This window comes from Balaenoptera borealis, assembly GCF_965194805.1.
Source record: "Balaenoptera borealis genome assembly, chromosome: 3".
Classification (NCBI taxonomy): domain Eukaryota; kingdom Metazoa; phylum Chordata; class Mammalia; order Artiodactyla; family Balaenopteridae; genus Balaenoptera; species Balaenoptera borealis.
The window spans coordinates 25,979,050-26,002,016 of NC_138866.1; the positions used below are offsets into that span (position 1 = coordinate 25,979,050).

General features: G+C 48.1%; 1 protein-coding gene and 1 long non-coding RNA gene across 9 annotated transcripts in view; one reads left to right on the forward strand and one right to left on the reverse strand.

The window, feature by feature from the left end:
* The window catches only part of LOC309626636, a 1,318,538-nt gene that overhangs the window by 317,258 nt on the left and 978,313 nt on the right, over positions 1-22,967 (forward strand). The gene's annotated exons all lie outside the window — the stretch shown is intronic.
* Positions 1-22,967, reverse strand: part of ESRRB (estrogen related receptor beta) — a 174,359-nt gene that overhangs the window by 8,827 nt on the left and 142,565 nt on the right. For all 8 annotated transcript variants that reach the window (XM_082387562.1, XM_082387561.1, XM_082387566.1 and 5 more), the window contains 3 exons: positions 10,288-10,398; positions 9,264-9,425; positions 798-1,067 (listed from right to left, as the gene is read on the reverse strand). In XM_082387562.1, coding sequence (XP_082243688.1) covers positions 798-1,067; positions 9,264-9,425; positions 10,288-10,398 — 543 coding nt within the window. The remainder of the gene's footprint in view (positions 1-797; positions 1,068-9,263; positions 9,426-10,287; positions 10,399-22,967) is intronic.

Here is a 22,967-nt window from a genome sequence, read left to right on the forward strand (position 1 = left end):
GCTAGAAGTTGGTGGGCGCTAAAAGAAATGGAGTGAAGCCTCCTTTTTAATGCCAGGAAAGTTTTCTCTCTTGGGCCTGAGCAATTTGAGTGGGAGATTCAAGGAGTATGTATAAGCTTGGAGTTGATTTTGGAATCAGAGGACCTTGGTTTGGGTCCTAGCTCTGTCTGACACTCTTTAACTGTGTGACCCTGGGCAATTTGCTTCCCCTTTCCAAGCCCCAGTTTCCCCATTTGTAAAATGGGGTTAAAATAATAACTTTGCTCATAGGGTTGATTGTAAGATGAAATCAGTTCATGGCTAATTGATTTAACAGACTGAGTACTTATTATATGCCAGGCATATTGTAAGCATAATTATATATAAATAAATCCCTTCCATAGTCTCCTGGGGTGGAGTCTTCTGGACTGTTTGTTGTTCCCATTTTACTGATGAAGAAACTGAGGCACAGAGTGAAGTGAGGCACAGACTTGCCCAAGTGGCAGGAGCAGGATTTGACTCTTACCAACCTGCCTCTAAAATCTGTGCCCTTAACCCTGTGCTGATCTTCATGGCAAGGGCCCAGCAGAATGCCCTGTAAATCAAGGCCTTAGGAAATACTCAACCAATGCCATCCTTCATCACCATCTCTTCAACTCCAGGCCACCCCTTGCACAATCTTTGGTGACAAGAAGCTCGGGCATCTTCACACCATTCCTGCCCCTTACAGAGGTCCTGCTCACAGGCCCCAGAGCTATGCTCCCCAGGCCCAGAAGACCTCTTGGAGCTCCCCCTGAACGCCCCACACCCGCCCGTACCTGAGTTGGCCAGGGCCAGGGCCTTGAGCGTCACAAACTCCTCCTTCTCCACCTTGAGCTTCTTGTACCTGCGCACCAGCTGTAGGATGGCCCGGTAGAGCTCCAGCAGTCCCGCGAGGCGGGAGTGCTCCTCGTCCATGATGTAGTCCTCAGCGTACACCAGCTTGTCGTCGTAGGGCAGCGAGCGGTACACGATGCCCAGGATGAGGATCTCCATCCAGGCACTCTGCAGCAGGCTCATCTGGTCCCCCAAAGAGAGGTTGGAGAAGCCTGCAGGAAGAGGGGACAAGCAGGGCAGCAGAGGTCAGGTGGGCAGGCCAGGGGCCTCCCTGGGGCTGGTGGGGAACCTCTGGATCCTGCCCCTCCCTTTTACCTGCTGGTCTCATTGTCCTTCCCTTGGTGAATGAGTCAGACATGGAATTCATGGAAAAGACTTAAAACAAGAGCTCAGTCAATGTTGACAGTTGTTATTATCATTATTATCGTTAGTTCTATGGTATTTTTCGAATGTGCAGAGAGGCTTTTTGATTAATTAAATGCATTTGTAATTTAAGGAGTTATTGAATTCATAATAGAATCAGGAGGTGGCAGTATAGGGTGCCCTCCACTCAGAGGAGTTTCCATATCCCCCTCTCTGCTCAGTGCAGGGGAGGCTTTAGTGCTTTAGAGTGACGCCTGACCTCAATGCAGAGTCTCAGCTGTGCCGAGACCCAGGGGCCCAACCAGGAAGGAGGAGGAATCAGCTGTTCCCGGCCAGTGACCACAGCCCAGGGCTGCTAAGAGCTCAAGAGCGCCCAGGGTCAGGGGGCACTTTCTCACAGGCAGCCTGTCCTCCCAGAGGTCAGACCCCCGCTGGCCTGGCCATCACTCTCCACCTAACAATGACCCAAGCAGTCCTGTATTCTGTGAGCTTGGATCATGGGCGTTTCCCCCTCCCTACTAGCAAGGAGGCTGAGTTCAGAGTGAAAGAAGGATGGGGGCAGGGGTGGCTCCAGAATTATGACACTGTCTTGTTCAGTGTGCTCTGGAGATTGCCTGGGCTTGAATCCCGACTCTGCGTTTACTACCTGTAGGCTGACCTTGTAAGAGCTGTGCTACTTCCCCAAACCTCAGCTTCCTCATCTATGAAATGGGTATAACAGTAGTGCCTGCTTCAGAGAGTCACTGTGAGGTCTAAATGAGACCATGATTACAAAACATACATTTACTGAGCTCTTACTATTATTATTAATGATGAGAAGAAAGTCTTCATCTGCAAAATGAGAATGACACACTGGAACTGTATTATATATGCACTTAACTCAGGTAAAGTCAATTAACATCTTGATTTAAGAGAAAGAAAAAAAAAAGGAAGGAAGTAAGGGAGCAGCGAGGGAAGCAGGGAGAGGGGAGGAGAGTTGATTTTCAAATATCTTGGTCACTAAACACAAGGCAGTAACTTCAACCAGAAACTCAGTGATGGGTTCCAAGACGGACCACACCAGATGTACCAAAAAGGAAAGGTATCCACAAAGCCATTGCACTATGCACCCGTCATGGACAACTGAAATTAAGGGAGCTCCACGGGTAATTTTGCTTATGTAGGACTCTTTACTTGCTGACCTAGAACCTAACCCCACTTAGATGCAGTGCTCTGACTCGGGGTGCGGTGAGGATGAAAAGAGATGGTCGTGGGAAGCACCTAACACCTCCCCCTGCACACAGATGGTGCTCAGTACACCTGAACGAGGAAGGTAGTGACGGCTGTAGCTGTTACTATTACTGTTGTTGCTGTTGTTAGCATGCTAGTGACGTGATTCTTCTCCCCTGCCCCCAGACTGGAGGCCTGGGGTGGTCCTGAGCCTCTGGATTGGCCAATCCCTCTGGGTTTTCTTGGAGTCTATTCCACCCTCATCTGCTGTCCTCTGTCTCTAAAAGCCACTGTCCCTCCCTGTTTTCCAACCAGTGCAACAACCAGTGTCCAACTGTAAGGGCCATCCAGGGGAGGAAGCCGCCCTTCGCTCAGCAGGTACCCCTTTCCCGGTAAACACCCTTTTTAGTCTGACTATCACAGTTCGCAGGCCGATCTGCACAACCCGGACCTGGGATCACCACCCGGCTGCTGGCATCCCCGGGTGATCGCCCACAGAGCTGGAGCGATTACACTGCCGACACGGGGTGAGCGGGGATTGATGCGCCTTCTCGGGGGAGAGGCTGTGGCACAGAGGGGTCAGATGCTCGTGTGTTGTCGTCCGGATCCCAGAGTGGGAGCGGGTGAGCAGCTGCCCGTGGTGGCGGGGAGAGCCGGGTGGTAATGAAAGATAGATAGAAATGGACATCCAATTTCCCTTATCGGGCCTCTGAGCAGGAGAGGCCTGGGGCGACATTAATTAACAGATACCAATCAGCCAGCACGGGGGGTGTGTGTACGTAGGGACGTGTGGGACTGCACTGGGGGTGCGGGTCTGAAGGCAGACAGACTGGGAGGGAAGATGTAGGAGGTGGACGGGGCAAAATTAATAGACAATTGAATTGGAAGGTGGCAGAGAGGGAGGGTGAGGTAGGAGCTAGGCTTCTGGAAACGAAAGACAAAAGATTCACGAGAGGCTCACGGCTAGAAGAACATAAGCAGCACGCTCTGCCCCCTCGTTCACGCCCCACATACTTTCTGAGCACCTACTAAGTGCCAGGCCCCATGCTAGGCACCAGGGACAGAATGGCCAGCTGGAACCAGAGCCGATCCCTGCCTTCAAGAGCTCAGTCAAGAGGGAAAGCCACACCCCAAGTTACAGTGTGTCCCCAGGAGGTTACAGCTGTAAGAAGAGCTCCAGTGAGATGAAGGGCTGAGAACATGCAACGGGGGAATTTGGCCCAAATGAGAGAGTCCGGGGGACTCTGCAGAAGAGGAGACTTTGCGGCTGAGCTGAAGGGGTGTGTCTGCTCAGACCGCTGTCACTCCTGTGCCCCGGGCTCCCGGGAGCACGGGCACCAAGCCGCTCACCTTCCGAGCCCCACTGCCAAGCGCCCAGCCTGGTACAAAGGGGCCCCACAAACATTCCTGGCACAGAGGCAAGAATGGACAGATGCCACCGGGCCTCGACTCCTGGGTGACGAGAAGATGGGCCAGAAGAACATGGTTGGACCCTCTTAGTCCTCTAGACATGAGTCCGGATTTAGCTGCCTTGGCTTATCATGCCTGAGTCAGAGACAGGCCTACAGGGCAGGTCGGTGGCAGGCGGTGGGGTGGAGGGGGGGATGGAGCACCTTGGGGATGTGGGACCACCACCTGAGGGTGTCCTGAGGCCTGTGTGCACACCCCCTGCTAGGCTGGTTTGAGGAGTGACTCAGCCCCTGACTCTTCTCTTCTTCCTTGAGCTTCTTCAAAAGGAGCCAGAAATAGCTTTGAAAATCCAGGTGCACACCCCAAAGTGCTGCACAGCGGATAGAGGCTGCTTCGTTTTGTGCAAGGTCAGGGGGGAAATATTGGATATTTTCTAATATTTGAAATAGCTCAAATATTTTCTAATGTTTGACAAAAGAAACACAAGAAGGAAAAATGAGAAATAAAAATTATCTCTAGGAGAAAGGAGGGGGAGGGGATGGGGATGGAGGTGAGAGTTCTGCCTACGCGTTTTTGTCTAGTTCTGGCTTTTGAACCTGTCCTTGTTGAAGAAGTGACATTAAATCAAGCATAACATAAAAGGCATTCTCCCTTCAACCTAGCAATCTCACTGCTAGGAATTTCTCCTAGAAAGAAAAGTATGCATAAACATACAAAGATAAACGTGAAAAGGCTGTTTGTTAGATCTGTTTGTAACGACCCAAAGCAGGCGACAACCTAAATGTAACCAATGTACTATATGTACTTACTATATAAATGTAATAAAATGTAACTATTAGCTAGATGAATGAAACAGTAGAAGCCACTAGAGAGAATAAGGAAGAACCATGAATGTGGATGTAGAAAGATACTCATTGCCCAAGAAAGATGTTAACTATTAAGGGCACAGACGCCAGAGGCAGCCCGTCTGTTGGAATCCTAGCTCTGCTGACCACTGGCTGTGACCCTGGGCATGTTTTCTGTGCCCCAGTTTCCTCATCTGTAAAATGGGAATAATAATAGTACTTACCTCATTGGGTTGTTTGGATTAAATGAGCTAACGTGTGGACCGCTTAGAACACGGCTTAGCATATAGTAAACGCTACTATTTCATATAACTAAATGAAAAAAGCAGAGTGTAAAGCAGTGTTATAGTATGAACGATGGCAGGGAGGGGACACACACACAGTGGCTATACACCTACACAAATTCCCAGAATGATGCTTAAGAAAGATGCGTATTTGGAACACATCACTTCCACCCCTCTGCCACATCTTTACTGGAAGCACATATTCTTTCTTTTATTAAACCCAAACAAAGGAGCTGATGCACTCCTCCCTGCCCTTCAGCAATGCACCCTTCACTTCTGCGTTCCTGTGCTGGGCTGGGTCTCCTCCATCAGGTGATCAGCAATTCTGGGGCAGAGGGGCTGCTGGGAGAGGCTACGTGCGGCCCGTGCCCCTGGGGCTCTCCCAGCTGGCTGCCCACTCCCACCTCTCCCACCTTGAGCTCTGCTGCCCCCGGAAAGTTGCTTTATTTGCACCAACTGATCTAATAACATTCAGGCTCTTTCCAAGCCCCCATCCCCCAGTGATTTGACAGCATGAGCTTCTAGAATTTAAAAAAAAAAAAAAAAAAAAAAAGAGCACATAATTTGTGGCAAGTGGAGTTCATAATCTGTTAATTTATTATCATTTCTGTCGACCTGGAGGGCCATTAGCAGAGGTAATAAAGGGAGATGTAATTATAGGATCTGAGGCCACTCCAGACACAGCTGCTGTCACTCGGCAGCCCATATTTCATCGGCCGCTGGTGTTCTTCTCTCCCCAGTGTGAGCCAGACGGTGGCTTCCTGGTAGCAGGGTCTTTGAGGGGCCCTCCGCTAGGAGGCCTCCGGTGGGGGGGTCCCCTGCAGAGGCCGTGCACATGTCAGCTCTGGGCTGGGCAGGGCCAGCCGAGGAGGCTGTCCTGGCTGGGGCACCCTCGGGGCTGCCTGGGCTGGAAGGATAACACCTAATAACATCTGCAGGCTGCAATTCATCAAGTGATGCCCACCGCCTGTGAATGTTCGCTGCCTCTGGTTCTAATCTCTCGCTCATGGGGAAAAGAGGTGGACACTCTAAAGACTTGGGCTTGTTCTCTGGGCAGCCCAATAGTTGGAAAATTCAACGCAAGGGAAAAGCCTATGTTGGGATGGGCAACTTCAGACTGACTCAAACCAAAGAGTGGCTGCTGTTCCGGGGGAACCACAAGCAGCCCCAGCTTTCCCACGGAACTCACCCTTGCAAAAGTGTCCTGTGTGTTCAGTAATATGGGGAAAAGGGAGGGGAGTGCTGGGAATGAGTTCGCACTCAAATGAGCTTTCCTTCCGGCTAAGCTGGCCACTCAGTGCCTGCATGAATATGTCCGCTTCTGTGCACAGCACTGAATGTCCCCCTGGACTTTTCCTCCATGGCCACTTGCCCATCAATCCTGAAGGCCTAACTCCTGTTCTACTCTCTCCCCCGAAGCCCGTGGCATCCCTCCTGCCTCTGCACTCCATCTTGTGGTTCTTCTTGCTGCATTCTAACTAAGCATCTGCCTTCTCACGTGTGAGATACAGGAGGTGGGAAATGGGTGGGTAGAGAGGAAACAAGATTGGCTGTGGGGGGGATAACTGTTGAAGCAGGGTAATGGGGAGGTTCATCATACTCTTTGGTCTACCTTTGTTTGAAATTTTCCATGAAAAACTTTTTTGGTTTTTTTTTTTTTAATTATCTAACTTATTCCCAAATGAGACCCTTAGGGCAGCAATTAATCTAATTCTTTAGACGGGCCACAGCTCCTAGCAAGAGAGCTTACATACAGTTAATGCTCAATAAATGCATGCAAAAGCAAGTAGGAAGCACCCTCTGTGTGCCAGGCTCTGGATTAGACGATACTGAGGCATGAAATGTGGTATCCTGCGCTTAATTCAGGGCAGTGGCTTGGGATCCTCTCCAGAGCTCTAACCTGAGCCGTCTTAAGAAGCCACTCCTTCTGTCTGTCCAGGGACCAAGATGGACAGTTGCTGACACAAGTCCCAGGGTGGGGCCCTGGCTTGTATCCTCCCTACTCAACCTGCCCTCTTTCTCATTTTCTTTCTCATTCTCTTACCAGGTCTTCAGATAAGTTTTCCATCTAATCTGAGATGGGATTAAGTCAATTAGTTTAACTATATCAGGCACTTGATTATGTCATCACCCTTAATATGAGGTTTACATGCAGTAGCAGGAGACCCTATTAATTAATTTTACCTTAAACACTAGAAGGTCAGGCCCAAATAATTCAGCATGCAAATGTATGCAAAATAGGCAAATTAGCATTTGAGACAGACAAATGAGCCCCTATGTTTATTTTATTTTTTAAGCAAAAAGAATTCAGCTTTGGACAAGGAGAAATGATGATGTGAAAGGAGGCTTTTAATACTATTAGCAACGACAACGACCATGGTCACAGCCTCTGCCATTTATCAGGTTCCAGCTCTGTGCGGGGCCTGGGCTAAGCGAGCCAGTTCCTCCCAGCAACCCAGTGAGGGAGGCTCTACTACTCACAGGTGGGGACCCTGACGCACAGAAAAACGAAGCATCTCGCACAGAGCCAGTAAGGACAGAGCTGGGATGAGAGGCCAGGTCTGCCTGAATCCAAAGTCTGTGCCCTCGGCAACCATTCTGCTCTGCCCACTGCCCTCTTGGTTGGGCACAGACGGGAGGTGGAGCTGGGAGGTGAGACGGAAAATGGGTGCAAGGGAGGCACTGCCTCCTGGTTCTACTCTACCCCCTGGGGGTTACTGTGGGCACGAGGTGGTAGAAGAAGCAGGCAGTGACCCACGGGCCCGCCAGGAGCCACTCCTGAGCCGCGGCTGCGATGCAGTACCTGCTCAGCCTGGAAGAGGAGTGTAGGATGGGAAGGGGGTGTGTGCAGGGGGAGCTGTGCCTAACTTGGCCCTGGGTTAGTGGAGCAATCCAGGCTGAGGTGTCTTAAGCAGTGGCCTGACCCCACATTGGTGCTGAATCAGCGCAGGGCAGATTCAAAAACTACTGAGTGTGTAATCCCAAGAGGCTGAGCTCCTTAGTAAGGGCGCTCCAGCCCAGATCCCCAGGGAGCCCACCCGTGAGTCAGGGAGTCCCTGTGGAAGGAATTCTAGGCTTCTTGCCAGCTAAGTGACACCAGCACCCCCTCTGAGCAGTTGTCCGCAGGAAGGCTCCTTCCTGTAAGCTGTGCCCATAACATCTTATATAAGGACTTTTTGACTTGCCCCAATCAACCGTGGGCCTTGGCATCTAAAGTTTCGGACACCTTTGCTACATAACCATGCATGCTGTATTCATCTTTCAGAGCCGGTGGCAAACACAGAAAGGATCTACAGACAGGAAGATAAACTGTCCCACATTACAAAGCTAGGAAGAATCTGAGTCCATGGTAGGTCACTGCCAGAGAAGAACAGGACGTCTCCCCGACACTGTGAGCCAAGCTGTTAGAACCGCAAAGGAATAAACTGCACAGACTTTAGAAAGCTCCCCAAGAAGGGTGTAATGCAGAATATGTGGGTATCAGAGTCTACAAAAACAAATTAAAAATCAGCTCCCTCCCTTCATCCAGAATGAAAAAGACGGAAAGAGGGGTTTGGGGCCACGTGCAATGAAGAGAAGTCCGGACCACCCAAAACACGTTCGTAACATGTACTTTTCATGCCAGAAATGATCTTAAAGTCATAGAATCCAAACTAAGAGACAGGCCTCCCTTGAGATCAGGCAAATGGCAAGAGCGAGCACGCAGCTGATGTCAGGATGTGCCAAAGCATCATACGCACGCTCGCATTTCATCCCCACGTCAAAGCCCATGAAGGAGGTACTGCTGGTATTTCCTGTTTGCAGAGAGGTCCGGCGACCTGCCTTGGGTTACACAGCCAGCAAGTTGCAGACCCAGAACCTGAATCCCAATCTGATTCCAAAGCGCATGTTCTTAACCATTCCACTTCACCTGCCTCTAATAGGAAACAAGAGAGTCAATCCCTCTTCTGTGTTGTTTTCCAGTATATTTCCAGTAAGATTTAGGATAAAACCCTGTTCTTTGTTTGGCCTTTAAGGATTCAAAGAACTTGCTCTGATTATTACCTATTGTAGAAGCAATCATACCCCTGCATAATCCGTTCTGAAGAGCCCCCAGCAGTTCAGGAACAACACTGGACCTTCCAAACAACTGCTCACCTCCAATCCCACAAAGAGAGAAAGGAGGCCAGAGAAAAGTAGTCTTGCCAAGATTCCACAGGGCTCCTGGGTCATGGGCTCCCATGCATAAGAACCAGAGCCACGGGGAGCGCGGCTGTGAGTCTCTGACTACACCCTCCCCCAGTCCTATGGGACTCACCTGGGATGTGCTTGGCCCAGCCAATAATGACCACGAGCTCCCTGTCTGCCAGATCACAGAGAGTGGTCAGAGCCTTGATGTCGCCCTCTGGCATGCCAGGGGGTGGCATGGCGTAGAGTTTGTCCGGCTCAGCCACCAGCAGGTAGGAGACGATTTTAGTCACTGCAACAACAAAAGGGAGAATGTAAATGCCTGGGAAAAGAGGAAAGGGGCCAAGGTGGAACCCGAGATGGCTCAGGAAGAAAAGTCGGGTTCCAAGGAGCCCCAGGAAGCTCAAACATGGCTAAAAACCCCCTCCATTCCTCCCTCCCTCCCTTCCTTCCTTCCTTCCTTTCCTCCTTCCCTCCCTTTCCTCCCTCCCTCTTTCTTTCTTTCTTTCTCTTTCTCTCCCTCTCTCTTTCTTTCTTTCCTTCTATTTTATTGATGATAGTTGATTTACGATGTGTTAATTTCTGCTATACAGCAAAGTGACTCAGTTATACATATATACATTCTTTTTTATATTCTTTTCCATTATGGTTTATCCCAGAACATTGACTATAGTTCCCTGTGCTCTACAGTAGGACCTTGTTGTCCATCCATTCTATATGTAATAGTTTGCATCTGCTAACTCCAAACTCCCAGTCCATCCCTTCCCTACCACCCCCCTCCCTTTCTGGCTCCACAGAGTTGCTGGCAGTGATGATTTGGGCTCTTGGGAAATATCCCAACAAGGGAAGTTGCCTGGTGAATTCTCTTGAGAGGAACCTGATTCGAGTGGGAGGTGAGGGGACATGTTCTGGATGCTGGGCCCGTGCTTTCTTAGGATCATGCTGCATTTGGAGCTACATTCTGTGAATGCCATAGGAAAGGTGCTCTGAATGAAGCCTGAAGTACCCGATACCAATGCCAGACACTGATGCCCCTCCCCGTGACCCTCAGTGCCCCATAACCCAGCAGTGTGAAGATGGCATTTCCCCAAGGGGACACCAGATGTTCCAGGAACAGATGCTGGCAAGAGGGGCAGGGACTGCCCTGCACTCACATGGCTTTTTAGCAGGAGGAGAAATCTGTAAGCTCAGGTACGGGCTGCTCTCTGAGTCCAGCCGTCGCTTGTATTTCTGGCGGCCTCCACGCACTCGGTCAAGGCGCACACCTTTTGGGGAGGAAAGGGAGAAGGTCTCAGAGTTGTTCGGCATCACCAGGGGTGTTAGCGCTGACTTTGGAATTTCAGCAATGGCTAAATCTTCAGGGCTACGCCCCGATCGATGGCTTTTTTTACAGCTGCCACGTGGCCAGCCTCAGGCCGGGTGGCTGGACAATCCTAAGATAATTGTCTTCACAGTAATGGCCCACCCCGGTTGCCCTAGGCCTGGCCCTGCCTCTCTGGAGTCAACATCCTCCTGAAATCCATCACAAGCAACCTTCAGCTCTTGATTCTTTCTGTCTCCAAAAGACAAAGCACAACAAACACGCTCCTCCAATGGCTGGGGAAAGAAGACACATCGTTTTAGATCTGCTGTGAATCCAGGCTGGACTGAGTTAGCTTACCAAGAGAGGAAAGGAATCCCTGCCATGGGCGGCCCCTCCAAAGAGCTATAACAAAGATCTGCAAACTTCTCACATAAGAAGCATCTAGATGGGCACTCGTTACAAATGTCAATTTCTGGATCCCTCCCTCAGAGATTCCAGGATTCAGTTCTGTCTGTCTATACAAACGCCCCACGGGATGAGGATGCTGGCTGTCCTGGCCACACCAGGAACACCAGTGCCCGGAAGGCTCTCAACAGCAGGTACAAAAGCAGCTGTGGCCATTCCACACTGACATCCATTTCCAGGAGTGAGGCCCTATCCTAGGGAGACAGACCCTTTATTGTCACTGGGTCCACACCACCTTCAAGAGTCCTGCCCACCCACAGCTCCTGCTGTCTGGACAGAGCTGTTGGTACCATTTGACAACCCCACCAGCAGGCAGGGCGGACAGGACCTCCAGGGGGCTCCTCACCCAAGGGCACACAAGCCTGTGTGTGGCCACCAACCTATGTGACCTGACATGAAAAGATGGATGGGACCCGTCGACTGAGCTCCAAGTGAGAGCTAACACAGAAAGCAGAGCGGCTCTCCTTTCCTTACCATGAAATGGACCTTGACTAAAACACATAAGAAGTCAGAGAGAGAGCCAGAGTCCCCAGAGGGAGCAAGCTCGGTGGCTTCAACTCCTCCTCCTTTCCCCAAAGGTCAACAGCATCATGGGCACAGAGCCCCAGTCCGGTGATCTTCGGGGCCCTGTCTTTCCCCGGCACTTCCTCCTGCCGGTCCTACCTTCTTCCATCTTCCTAGCCCACGGGGGAGCTCAGAGGGCCGGGAGGATGCTGTAAGCACACCCAGCCAGGCTGCCTGAGGGGACTGTCTTTTGGGGGCCAGTCAATGCTCGGCATTTCATCAGCAGTGTCCTTTTTACCCCACAGCCTGGCACTTTTGTATTTGATGCTGAACATGGCTGTAGTGAACTTTTTTCCCCAGGAAAGGGTCTACCCAGCCTCCCACCCCTACTTCCTATTTCAAGGCAATTCCCCTGTTGTGAGTCATCTCACTGGGGAGGGTAGCAGTAGTGCTCTCAGCCGCAGGGGTGTGGGCAGCCCTGGGCCAGACTCTCCTGATTACTGCATCTCCCGTGCCTGGGCTCTCCGGGGCTTCCCTTGGTCCTTGTCTGGCTAAGTGTGGTCCTTGAGCCTCCTGACGGGCTTGCGATGAACTCCCCTTCTGCTTCAAGGGTCAGAATGGGTTGCAACTGACCACCTCTATAGTGGGTTCTCTGGGACAAGACACTGAGATAAGGACATGAATGTAGGCAGTTTATTTTGGAGGCGTTCTCAGGAAGAAAGTCAATAATGACCACAGCTTCCTAGCAGATGCGGCTGTATAATCCACTTCCATCAGTACCTCGGACCTTGAAGGGGCAGCCGAATCCCATCCAGCACAAGACCAAACCCACGTGCTGATGGGACTCTGGCTCACCCCTCCTGGCCCCTTCTGTGAGGGTAGAAGGAGCAGGCACATAAGGGCAGGAAGGAGGACAGTTCCTCTCTTTGGGGAAAAGGTTTTTGGGGAGAAGTTCCCTGTTTGGAAGAGTTTTCTTGACCCCATCCTGTGACACAGCCACAAAGCAGCTCAGCCCTGCCTACTACACCTGAGGCAAGTCAAACCCTCCACCAAGCTTCTCCCCCTGGAAAGCTGGCAAGACCAAGGTGAAAATGCCAAGCGTCAGGCATAAAGGACCGTGAGGACCCCAGTTTCCTGAGCACCTACTATGTGCCAGGCAGGGTCTGACTTGGAGTCCAAGATGAGCCCCTTCCCCACTTCACTGACTTTGTCTGCTAGATGCCAGTCTCATGAGCTTCCCCCTCCCACCCAGGCTGCCTGATCCCAGACAGATGTCAGCAGGAGAGTGAACTGCTCCACAAAAGTGAAAAGAGGCGCCCATCCTTCAGCAAGGCGAGAAGATGGGCAGATGCCACCTCTGTCGCGGCCTCCCTGTGGAATACTCTCTGTCCTGATACAGGGCGTGGCTCTCCGTGGGTGTTCAAGAAAGTCTTGACACATACAGGAATGGATATGCCTCCACCCAGGCTGGGTGCTTCTTCCTGGGCTCCAATAACACACTGGGCTTCCCCTAACGACTAGGTGCCCCTTACAGCCAGAGGCTGCTCACCATCCTACTCCAAGGACTGTGTGGCACCCAATGTGCCACGTGGGTGCTTAGAAAATGTGAGCTATTACTCTGACCATCACTGTCATCATTATTATTGCTCTTCCCCTGTGCTGCGTACAACCCTCCGGTAAGTCACATTGATAGTGATAATGACAACAGCCTAACTTATGGAGGACTTTCTGTATGCGTTGCCCTATTTAAACCACAGCATATAAAGCAGGTGCTATTATCCCCATTTTACAAACAAGAAAAAATGAGGCTCACAGAGATTTAGCAATTTGCCCAATAAATGAGCCAATATCCAAGCTCTTTGCCATTCCGGGGTATGACTCCCCAGGGCACAGCAGGTATAAACTCTCTAAATTTTCTCCACCAGATCTTTATAGCAAAATGGTCAATAGCTCCAATCAATAAGTGTATCAATTAACAGGTTATTCTGTTTAAAAAAAAAAAAAAGAAGCCTGTTGTGTTTGATTATGCACAAATTGATGCCTGGTATGAGGTGTGTTTGTTCTCCTTGCTTCCTGTCTGCTTCCCAAGTCCTACTCTGAGCACAAACCCAAGTCACTCAAGCCCACGGGGTCCAGTGATCAAGGTCCCTTATGAGTTGCATGGCCTTAGCCAAGCTGGTCTAGGGCCCAGGTCTGCCCCATTTTCTGAGTTCTCCCTTCCCCCCTACACTGCCCCACAGTCAGGGTTTATGAAAGACCATTTAGGGTAGAGGGGTCCTGGGGCATAGACCCAGGCTGGGGTTGGACAGATGGGCCCCCATCTAAGTGACCTACCCATACCATCAAAGGTACCCTTGAAGGCCCAGTTCAACTATTATCTCTACCGGGAAACCTTTCCAGACTCCCCTGGCAGAGCTGGCCACGCCATTCTTGGGCTCCCTTTGTTCTTTCTCTATACAGCAACCGTGGTCAAAACAACTCTTCACCGTCATACACTATGTGCCCATCTCCCTGGTGGACGGTGGGCAACTCCTGGACAGGACTTCCATTTATCGTTGCAGCCCAAGCTCAGCACACAGCCTGCGGTCAGTACTCAAGTGTCTGAGTAAAATGACATGCCCAGTTAAAATGAAGCTCTTCAGAGTTAAGAAACTAAAGAATATCAGGGTCTGATCCTTGCCCCAGCTTCCATTTGTCTCTCCAGCCTCCAGAAATTCACTCTCTCAAGGCAGCCTATTCCTCATGAAACTTTCTCCTTGTACTGAGCTAAATTCTTTCTCCAGATCACTCCTTACCCTGCATCCCATCCAACAAGACCACCTCCCTTCCATAAGACAACCCTTTATGGACTTGAACATCCTTGGGCATCCACCTTCTATGCTCAAGTACCCTTTATGTTCTACATTTGTACAGTGTTTTAGGCCAGCCTCCTCCTCGCCTTCCACACATTTGTCTGTACTGATGCGACCTGATGCGAGAAAGGTCAGCCCCTCAAGGGCAGAGACAGCGGACAGAGGTCTGAATTCCTTTGCACTCCGCCTAAACAGACATTGGTCTATGTTTATACTTATTATCTGCCAATGTGTGTTTTTTTGGGGACTTCCCTGGTGGCACAGTGGTTAAGAATCCGCCTGCCAGTGCAGGGGACACAGGTTCGAGCCCTGGTCCTGGAAGATCCCACATGCCACGGAACAACCAAACCCGTGCTCCACAACTACTGAGCCTCTGCTCTAGCTCCCACGAGCCACAACTACTGAGCCTGTGTGCCACAACTACTGAAGCCCGTGTGTCTAGAGCCCGTGCTCCACAACAAGAGAAGCCACCGCAATGAAAAGCCTGCACACTGCAGCAAAGAGTAGCCCCTGCTTGTCACAACTAGAGAAAGCCGTGCGCAGCAACAAAGACCCTAAGCAGCCAAAAATAAATAAATAAAATAAATAAATTTATCAAAAAAAAAAAAAAGAAGCAGCCCCTCCCCAAGAGGTAATACAGCAAGATGTTGTATCATGAATCCTTTAGAAGTGGATCACCAAATACTAACAGTTGGATCTGGCAGACATTATTAGTTTCCTACCCAATTTCATTCCATTCCCCCTCTTCCATGTTAACAGAGACTGGATTTTCTTCATAGGCACATAGGGCTTTCTTCATAGAGAGCCCTAGCCAGTCCCAGCATTCCTGTTCCCCACTTTCCCTGGTAACCAAGGCTGATCATATGACCTGGTTCTGGCCAATGGGATGTAAGGTGAAGTCCATGGTGGGGGCTTCTGGGAATCGTTTTGCTTTTCTGACAAAAGAGACAGACATGGTTGGTGCAGCTCTTTTTGCCTTTCTTCTGCCCTGACCTGGAAGATGAAGCCTAGAGCTGTGGCAACCACCTTGTAACAATGAGGCAGCCATGTGAGGACACCAAAGAACACCAGAGAAGAAAGGCAGAGCCTGAGCCCTTGATGCTGTGGCTGAGAAGCATGTGCAATTGCCCATTTCTGGTCTTCTTCTTAGGTGGGGCAATCAATCTCATTTATCGATGCTTAAGTCACTAGCAGTCGAGTTCTCTGTAACTTGCAGCAGAAAGCAATTTTCGCTGATAAAATGGGCAATTACTTTTTAAATTAGGATGCTTAAGTCTTACAAACAGCAAATGGAAAAAAATAAAGGTGGGGACTTGAACCTGAAATAAGAGTTGCCTTATTGTTTGTGTTCTTATATTAGTGAAATATCTAAAAAAGTAGGCTCAGGGAGCATATTAAAATACTAATTAACTTACAATTGCTGTCCAGGATTATTAGATTATATCATCTTATTGATACTTTCTGAATTTAAAAAAGTATCAATAATATTCCCATGTAAAGTATACCAGAGCCCCAAATACTATAATAAGTACTTATCCTTTGTTTTAGCTACAGTTCAACACTGTTTCATCTTTTAACATGTGCAGGCCAAAATTTAAGTATTCATAAGTGTGTCATGAATACGTAGTGAGTGCTCAATAAATGTTAGCCAATATAATTATTATTAAAAATATCAATACTTCACCCTTGAAACTGTTCCATATCTTGACTGTATCAAAGCAAATATTCTGGCTGTGATATTGTACTATAGTTTAGCAAGATGTTACCATTGGGAGTAACTGGGTGAAGGGTACATGACATCTCTCTGTATTATTTCTTACAACTGCATATGAATCTACAATTATATCAAAATTTAAAAGGTTAATTAAAAATTTGTTTAACTACTTGTGGAAATGTAACCCAGCGATTCCACTCCTAGGTCTATACTCAAAAGAATTGAAATCAGGACCTCAAACAGATACTCATCTGCAAATGTTCATGGCGGTATTATTCACAATAGCCGAAAGGTAGAAGCAACCCAAGTATCCTTTCTTTTTTTTTCAAAGGTCCTTTTTAAATTAAAAAAATTTTTTTTAATTTTAAGTTTTTTTTGGCTGAGCTGTGTGGCTTGTGGGATCTTAGTTCCCCGACCAGGGATCGAACCCAGGCCCTGGCAGTGAAAGTGCTGAGTCCTAACCACTGGACCGCCAGGGAATTCCCCAACCTAAGTATCCATCAACACACAATGTGGAATTATACGTACAATGGAATATTATTCAGTCATGAAAAAAAGAATGAAGTTCTGATACATGCTATGGCATGGATGAACCTTGAAAACATTATGCTAAGTGAAATAAGCCAGACACAAAAGGAGAGATGTTGTAGGATTTCATTTATAAGAAATAACTCAAATAGACAGAAAGTAGATTGGAGGATCCCAGGGGCTGGGGGTAGGGGAGAAAGGGGAGTTATAGTATAGTTTCTATTTGGGATGATGAAGAAGTGTTGGAAACAGGTAGTGGTGATGGTTGCAAAACACTGAACGTGCTTAATGCCACTGAATTGTATGTATACTTAAAAATGATTTTTAGGGAATTCCTTGGCAGTCCAGTGGTTAGGACTCAGCACTTTCACTGCCGTGGCCCAGGTTCAATCCCTGGTTGGGGAACTAGGATCCCACAGTCACACAGCTCGGCCGGAAAAAAAGAAAAGGTTTCTAAAAGGTAAATTTTGTTGAATATGTTTTGCCACAATTAAAAAAACAATGTAATATACCTAAAACCAGTGAATTGTACAGTTTAAATGGGTGAATTATATCTCAATAAAGCTATTAAAAGATTTTTAAAAATACTTCACTTTTCTCTGATTAGTGGAATTAAGTAACATAAAATGTATGAAACATAGTAATGTGTTCAGTACACAGTAGGCCCTCAATAGTAATCTCTTTCCTTTCATCTGCCTATGAAAGTGGTAGTGTCTGCCTTGAACTGCTAGCTTTCTTCATGGGAAGAGAGAGAAACACACCCCCTTAGTTATAACTACCGTAGGTCAGATGCATTAAACAAAACTCTCAAGAAACAAAGGTTCAGAGAGGTTGAATATTGTGCCCAGGGGCACAGCGCCAACACAGGTACTCTCTTGAACATGCTCGGCTGCAGCCATATAGTCCCCAACCCCCCGCAATCTCATCACTAAGCTGGTGCCCCTGTATCTGCAGTGTCCAATCCCACTTCCCAGCTCAGGGCACAGGAAAGAGCAAAGAAGCTGCTGGGCTGCTCTGGGGAAGAAACTGCCTGCGGGGAGGGGAGTGGGGCTCCCCCAAGCCCCTGCCCCATCTACTGACCTATCCACACTGCAGGCACATCAGAGCAGCCAGGGCCTGCGGCTGCCGCGTCCTGAATCAGATGTCCACTTGCTGACTTGATAAGATCAGGCTTCTGACTTTTTTCTTAATGGAAGTAAAATAATTCCTGCTTCCCTCCAACTCCCCCTCTTTCTCCTCGGTCGCCCTCCCTAAGCTGGACGAGATCCCAGCCTTTCAGAAGTAAAAATAGCAGAGTGTGCAGGGGCGGCAGCAGCGGGGGGCAGTTTTAAGTTTCTTTCTTTCATCCCAGTCACTAAAAATAACCGGTTAAAGTTCAGAAAAGCATGGCCCTGCACCTGGCCCCCAGCCTGTCCCAGGTGCTGCCCCGTCACATTTCTCTTCCCACAGGAAAGGCTCAGACAAGGCAGAGAGGGAGAGGTTCTGAGCCTGTGTCCTTCTCCTGCCTCCTCTGCAGAGCTGCTATCCTGACACTGCAAAGCTGTCATGGTCAAGACTCTTCTCTTCCCCTTACCTAGAAACCTGCCCCCCCCCCACACACACCCAATTTAATGTCCTTGGTTTATTAAGGATGTGTGCAATGCTTTACAGTTTACAAAGCTATTTCCATATGTCATTTGATCTGTGTAACAAAATTGAGGGAGGGAGAACACATGATGATTATTATTATTCCCATGTGAAAACTGAGGCTCAGAAAGGTCAGGTGACTTTCTCAGGGTCACACAGCCAGGAAAGGTCTGAGGGAGGATCTGAACCTTTATCTCTAAGTCCTATCTCCTTTGCCCTGAACTTGAGACCACCTACCCTGTATGATTGTCAGAATGCCCTGAAAGCCTTTGAACTACACAGACCTTAAGGACTTAACCACTTCGAGGTTCTAAGTCAATAGGGGAGATGTACAGGAATGGATAATTTTGCAATGCTCCTCTAATGATTCTGACTACCTACCAGGTCTGGGGAGCATGCACTAAACCTATTTTATGCAGTACTTTTGTCTAACCAGTGTTCCTTCCAGGAGACTTAGGTGTTGACTCTCTACCTATAAGTTCTACCAAACTATAGCTGACCCATCTCCAGAAAGAGGAACAAACCACACAAAAGGTGATAGGAGTACTCTGGGCTCCTGAGGGCCCAGGGGCTGTGGGTCACGTGGACACACTGATGGACACCCCAGCCCAGCAGAATGCCCTGCCTAAACACTCACCTACACCCCCCGCACGATCTGAGCTCCCTTCAGCCACCTGTCTGGCAGGACGTCCTGCGTGACAGGTGAGCTCACCTTGCCGCCTCCGACAGGACAGCTATCTTGGGCTGCCTCTTACCCTGGTGCCATATCATAATGGTGAAGAGTGCCTCACTCCTGACTCACTATAAGCCGAGAGAGCCTTGCGGGTGGATAAACACACATGCCAACTAATATTCCAGGGCTGTGCCAGCTGCTCCAGGATGGGTAAGATGGTACTGGGTGATGAGGCCCTGGCCTTCTGCTTATTAAGGAAGTGTCTGCTCTCCTGCTGCTCTCTCCTCTGGATCCTTCTCACCCAGGGCACTGTGTCCCCAAGGACATTTCAGTAGGGCTGTGCTATCCTTGCATTCCCAGCTGCCAAAAAGTCTCTAAAACTGAACACTTAACCAGGAAAGACTATTTCAGCTCAGCCTCCCTTTCCATTCCCTTCCTCTTTTTCCCACTTTGAGGAAGGGCTACAGGCTTTGCTACTGGCCAAGGCATCTCAATGAGTTGGATTGGGCTTCTTAGAAGGAATTCTTGTAAAACCAAGGAGACTAGATTCCACCCAGCTCTGTTATTTACTAGCTGCATGGCCTTGGGCAAATCACTTAAACTCAGTTGCACTAGATCAGTCATGGCAAAAAGCTGTCAGCTGTGCCACCACCCTCCATTTCCTAGTCTGTGGCAGACATTGCTAATCAGTCACAGCACTCTTGCCTACTGATCCCAGGCACTGCCTAAGAAGCCTTTCAATCATCCATTCTAGGCAGCGGCTCCCCACCCTACAGTTGACAGTCCAGCTAAAAGCAATTTGCCATCCTGGAGCCAGCCCATTGTACTCAAAAGTCAAGTCCAGCAGGATCCAAGACCAACATGGGTAAGGCAGATTAGGAAAGCATCTTTACAGTAGCAGGTTAAGTAAGTAAATAAATAAATAAATAAATAAATAAATAAATAAAATATGTATATTTTAATGACACAGAAGTGCAAACCTTAAAGAAAAAGACTGATACACTCAATTTATTAAAATTACTAACTTCTGTTCATCAAAGGATGCCATAAAGAGAAGAAAGCTACAAATGAGATTTTAACAACACCAGCTACTGAAAAAATGACTCATAAAAATGACCAGAATATATAAAGATTTCTAAATAAAGTAGAAAATTTGGGAAAAGGCTCAGACAAGTACCTCACAGAATACAACTCTGTTTACTCCTTTACATACTGTCTGTGGCCACTTTCACATTACAACAGCAGATTTAAATAGTGAAGACAGACCTTTTGGCCCACAAAGCCTAAAATATGTATCCGGCTGACTCCTGTAATACAGAAATGAAAATAAATGAATTATAGCACCATGCAGCAAGAAGCATTCATCTCAGAAATACTGATTAAAATAATTAAGATGCAGAAGAATATGTATAGTATAATTTCATTTAAAACTGAAAACATGATATGATTTGAGATACAAATATATGATAAAACCATAAAGAAAGGCAAGGGAAAATAATGTGAAATCAGGATAATAGTTGCCCCTGAAAGTAATGAATGCAGGCTCAGGCACAGAGGGAATCTCAAAAGTAAGGGTAAAATTTCTTTTTCTTAGACTGGGTGGAAGGTATCAATATTCTTCCTACTTCCTACTTCACACATGTTTTTGGCAAATGACAATGCCTGTCCTTTAAAATATGTTATTCTTTTCCCATCCCAACATAGTTTTAGCTGGACACATGGCATCCCAGCTAAAGACTACAATTCCCAGACATCCTCACAAAGACGTGTGGCCGAGTGACTAGATGGGCTGTGAATGGAAGGAAATTGTACCACTCTGGGTCCTGCCCTTCGAGGGATAGGACATAGGCTTTTCTTCCTTTTCTTCCTTTTGGCTATCTGGCAGATGGGTCCACAAGTGGAAACCACTTGCTAAGGATGGCAAAGCCGCCAACCAGTCCTGGATCACCTTAGACCTATTGGACTGTTATATGAGAGATGAGAGAGAATTAAAGTTCTATCTTGCTTAAGTTTGAATTTTTTGCTTTGAGGGAGGAAGGGAGTCTCTTTGTACAGAAGTTTAGCCTTACCTTAACTAATATAACACACTATAAAAATATTTTTCTGGATCTACTTGATGCTTACTTTAAAAAAATATATATTTTATTTATTTATTTATTTTGGCTGCGCTGGGTCTTAGTTGTGGCACGCAGGATCTCTTAGTTGCAGCATGCGGGCACTTAGTTGTGGCACGCATGTGGGATCTAGTTCTCCAACCAGGGATTGAACCTGGGCCCCCTGCATTGGGAGCACGAAGTCCCACCGACTGGACCACCAGGGAAGTCCCTCGATGCTTACTTTTTAAGGAAGTGTTTTGTTTGTTTTCATTTTTATTTTTAAAGTGGATAGATATATAGTAAGTGCCGTCAACCCTTCAGGAAAGTTTTGTTGAGAAAGGGAGCAGGGTAAGATAGCAGCAGCTGAACAGAGATAAAGTTTGGATCAAAATACATTTGTGGGTTTTTTAAATTAAATTCTGTTTGGGTGCTGATGAAAATGATCCAGCAGTGAGGAAGGGTTTGATGGGGTTGGAAGCAGACATGATACTATAGGAGTGAAGTCCCCAATAAAGAGGAATGCAATTCAGGGCAGAGGTGGGGAGACTGGCTTTTGATAGGAACAGAAATACCTCTAACAAGAGTGAAGACATAAAACAAGTAGGTAGGTTTGTGGATTCAACAGCAGGAGGTTTAGAAATTCCCCACTTGACTGTTTCTATTTTCTCAAGCAAATATGAAGCAAGGTCATCAGCCAAGGAGCAGGGAAAGAGGCTACAGGGGATTCAAAACTGCCTTCTGAAACACAGAAGAAACTAGTGATGTAACATGATGCAGAATATCTTAAATCAGTGACTAACATTTTACTCTGTGGTACAACTCTAGGAGCTTTCCCTGGTGAATCGGGAGCAAGATGAAACAGCAACTAACTACTATCATTCCCATTTTACAGAGAAGGAAAGGGAGGCTTAAAGAAGTTAGTAAATCACCCAAGGAGCTGATAAATGGTGCCACTGGGGTTTTACCGGCTCTGTATGACCACTGAACCTGTTATCCAATGTCTGACAAGCCAGAAGCCCTGAATGAACAGTAATAAGGGCTCAGCACAGACAAGACCATCTCCTGTGACTTCATTCAATTAACACTCCCCCAACCAGAGGTCATCAAGTCATCGTGCCTGAGTGGCCCAAGGCGTGAGGCCACATGGGAAGATCTTGTGAGGCGTCAGATGTGTGTGCGTGAGCATGTGTGTGTGTAGGGTGGAAAGTGGTTCGGGGGATACAAACAGCCATCAGAGTTCTTGGGCTCTAGTTCAAAACTATTCTTTGAAGTGCTCAAGAGTTGTTTTGTTTCAGAACACTAATGTATTTTGGAAAAGAAAAAGAATTTTTAAAGGCAAGTCATCTCTCATCCTCTTTCTTCATTCACAGGGCCAGAAAAGTGGTATTTCTGGCATGGGCTAGAGGCGGGATACTCTATAAATACAAAGCCATTAAATCCCATGCAGCGGGCACCTGATCAGGGCCTCCTTTTAATTTCCTGACATGAGCTGGCCACTAACCCAATTACCCAGCATCCCCGGAGGAGCCCTCCACCTTCCCAACAAGCACAAAGAGATTGAGAGCGGATTGCATGGATGTCAGCCCAGCTTTCACTGAAATCAAATATCTTTTAGAAAACACTTGGGGAAAGGCAGACCAGGGGCTGAGGGGAGGAGGAAATGAAGCGGGCCCGGGAGGCTGGTGGCCTGAGGGAGGTAAAGTGAGGTGAGCAGGAGAAGTTTGCAGGCACAGTCTGTGCGGGAAGATTTGCAGAATTCCCAGATGTACGGGTGCCCCCTGTGAAATGCAGCAAATGGTTTTCCAGGTCCTCCTGGCTTAGAGGCCGTCAGGCCACACCCTCACCTATCCGGGGAGATCTTCTCCATGGTCCTCCCAATGGACCCTCTCATCCTCATTTTAGACCCCAGACGGGGTCAGCCTAAGGCGATGCCACCTCTAAGACTCCCACCAGCCAATCCAGGAGGAAAATCAAGGCAGCTGGACACTAGTATGCCCCGCCTCACACAGTGGGCGCAAACAAGAGTATCTTTGAATCCAATACTACTTTAACACGCCCAGGAAGCTGACATTT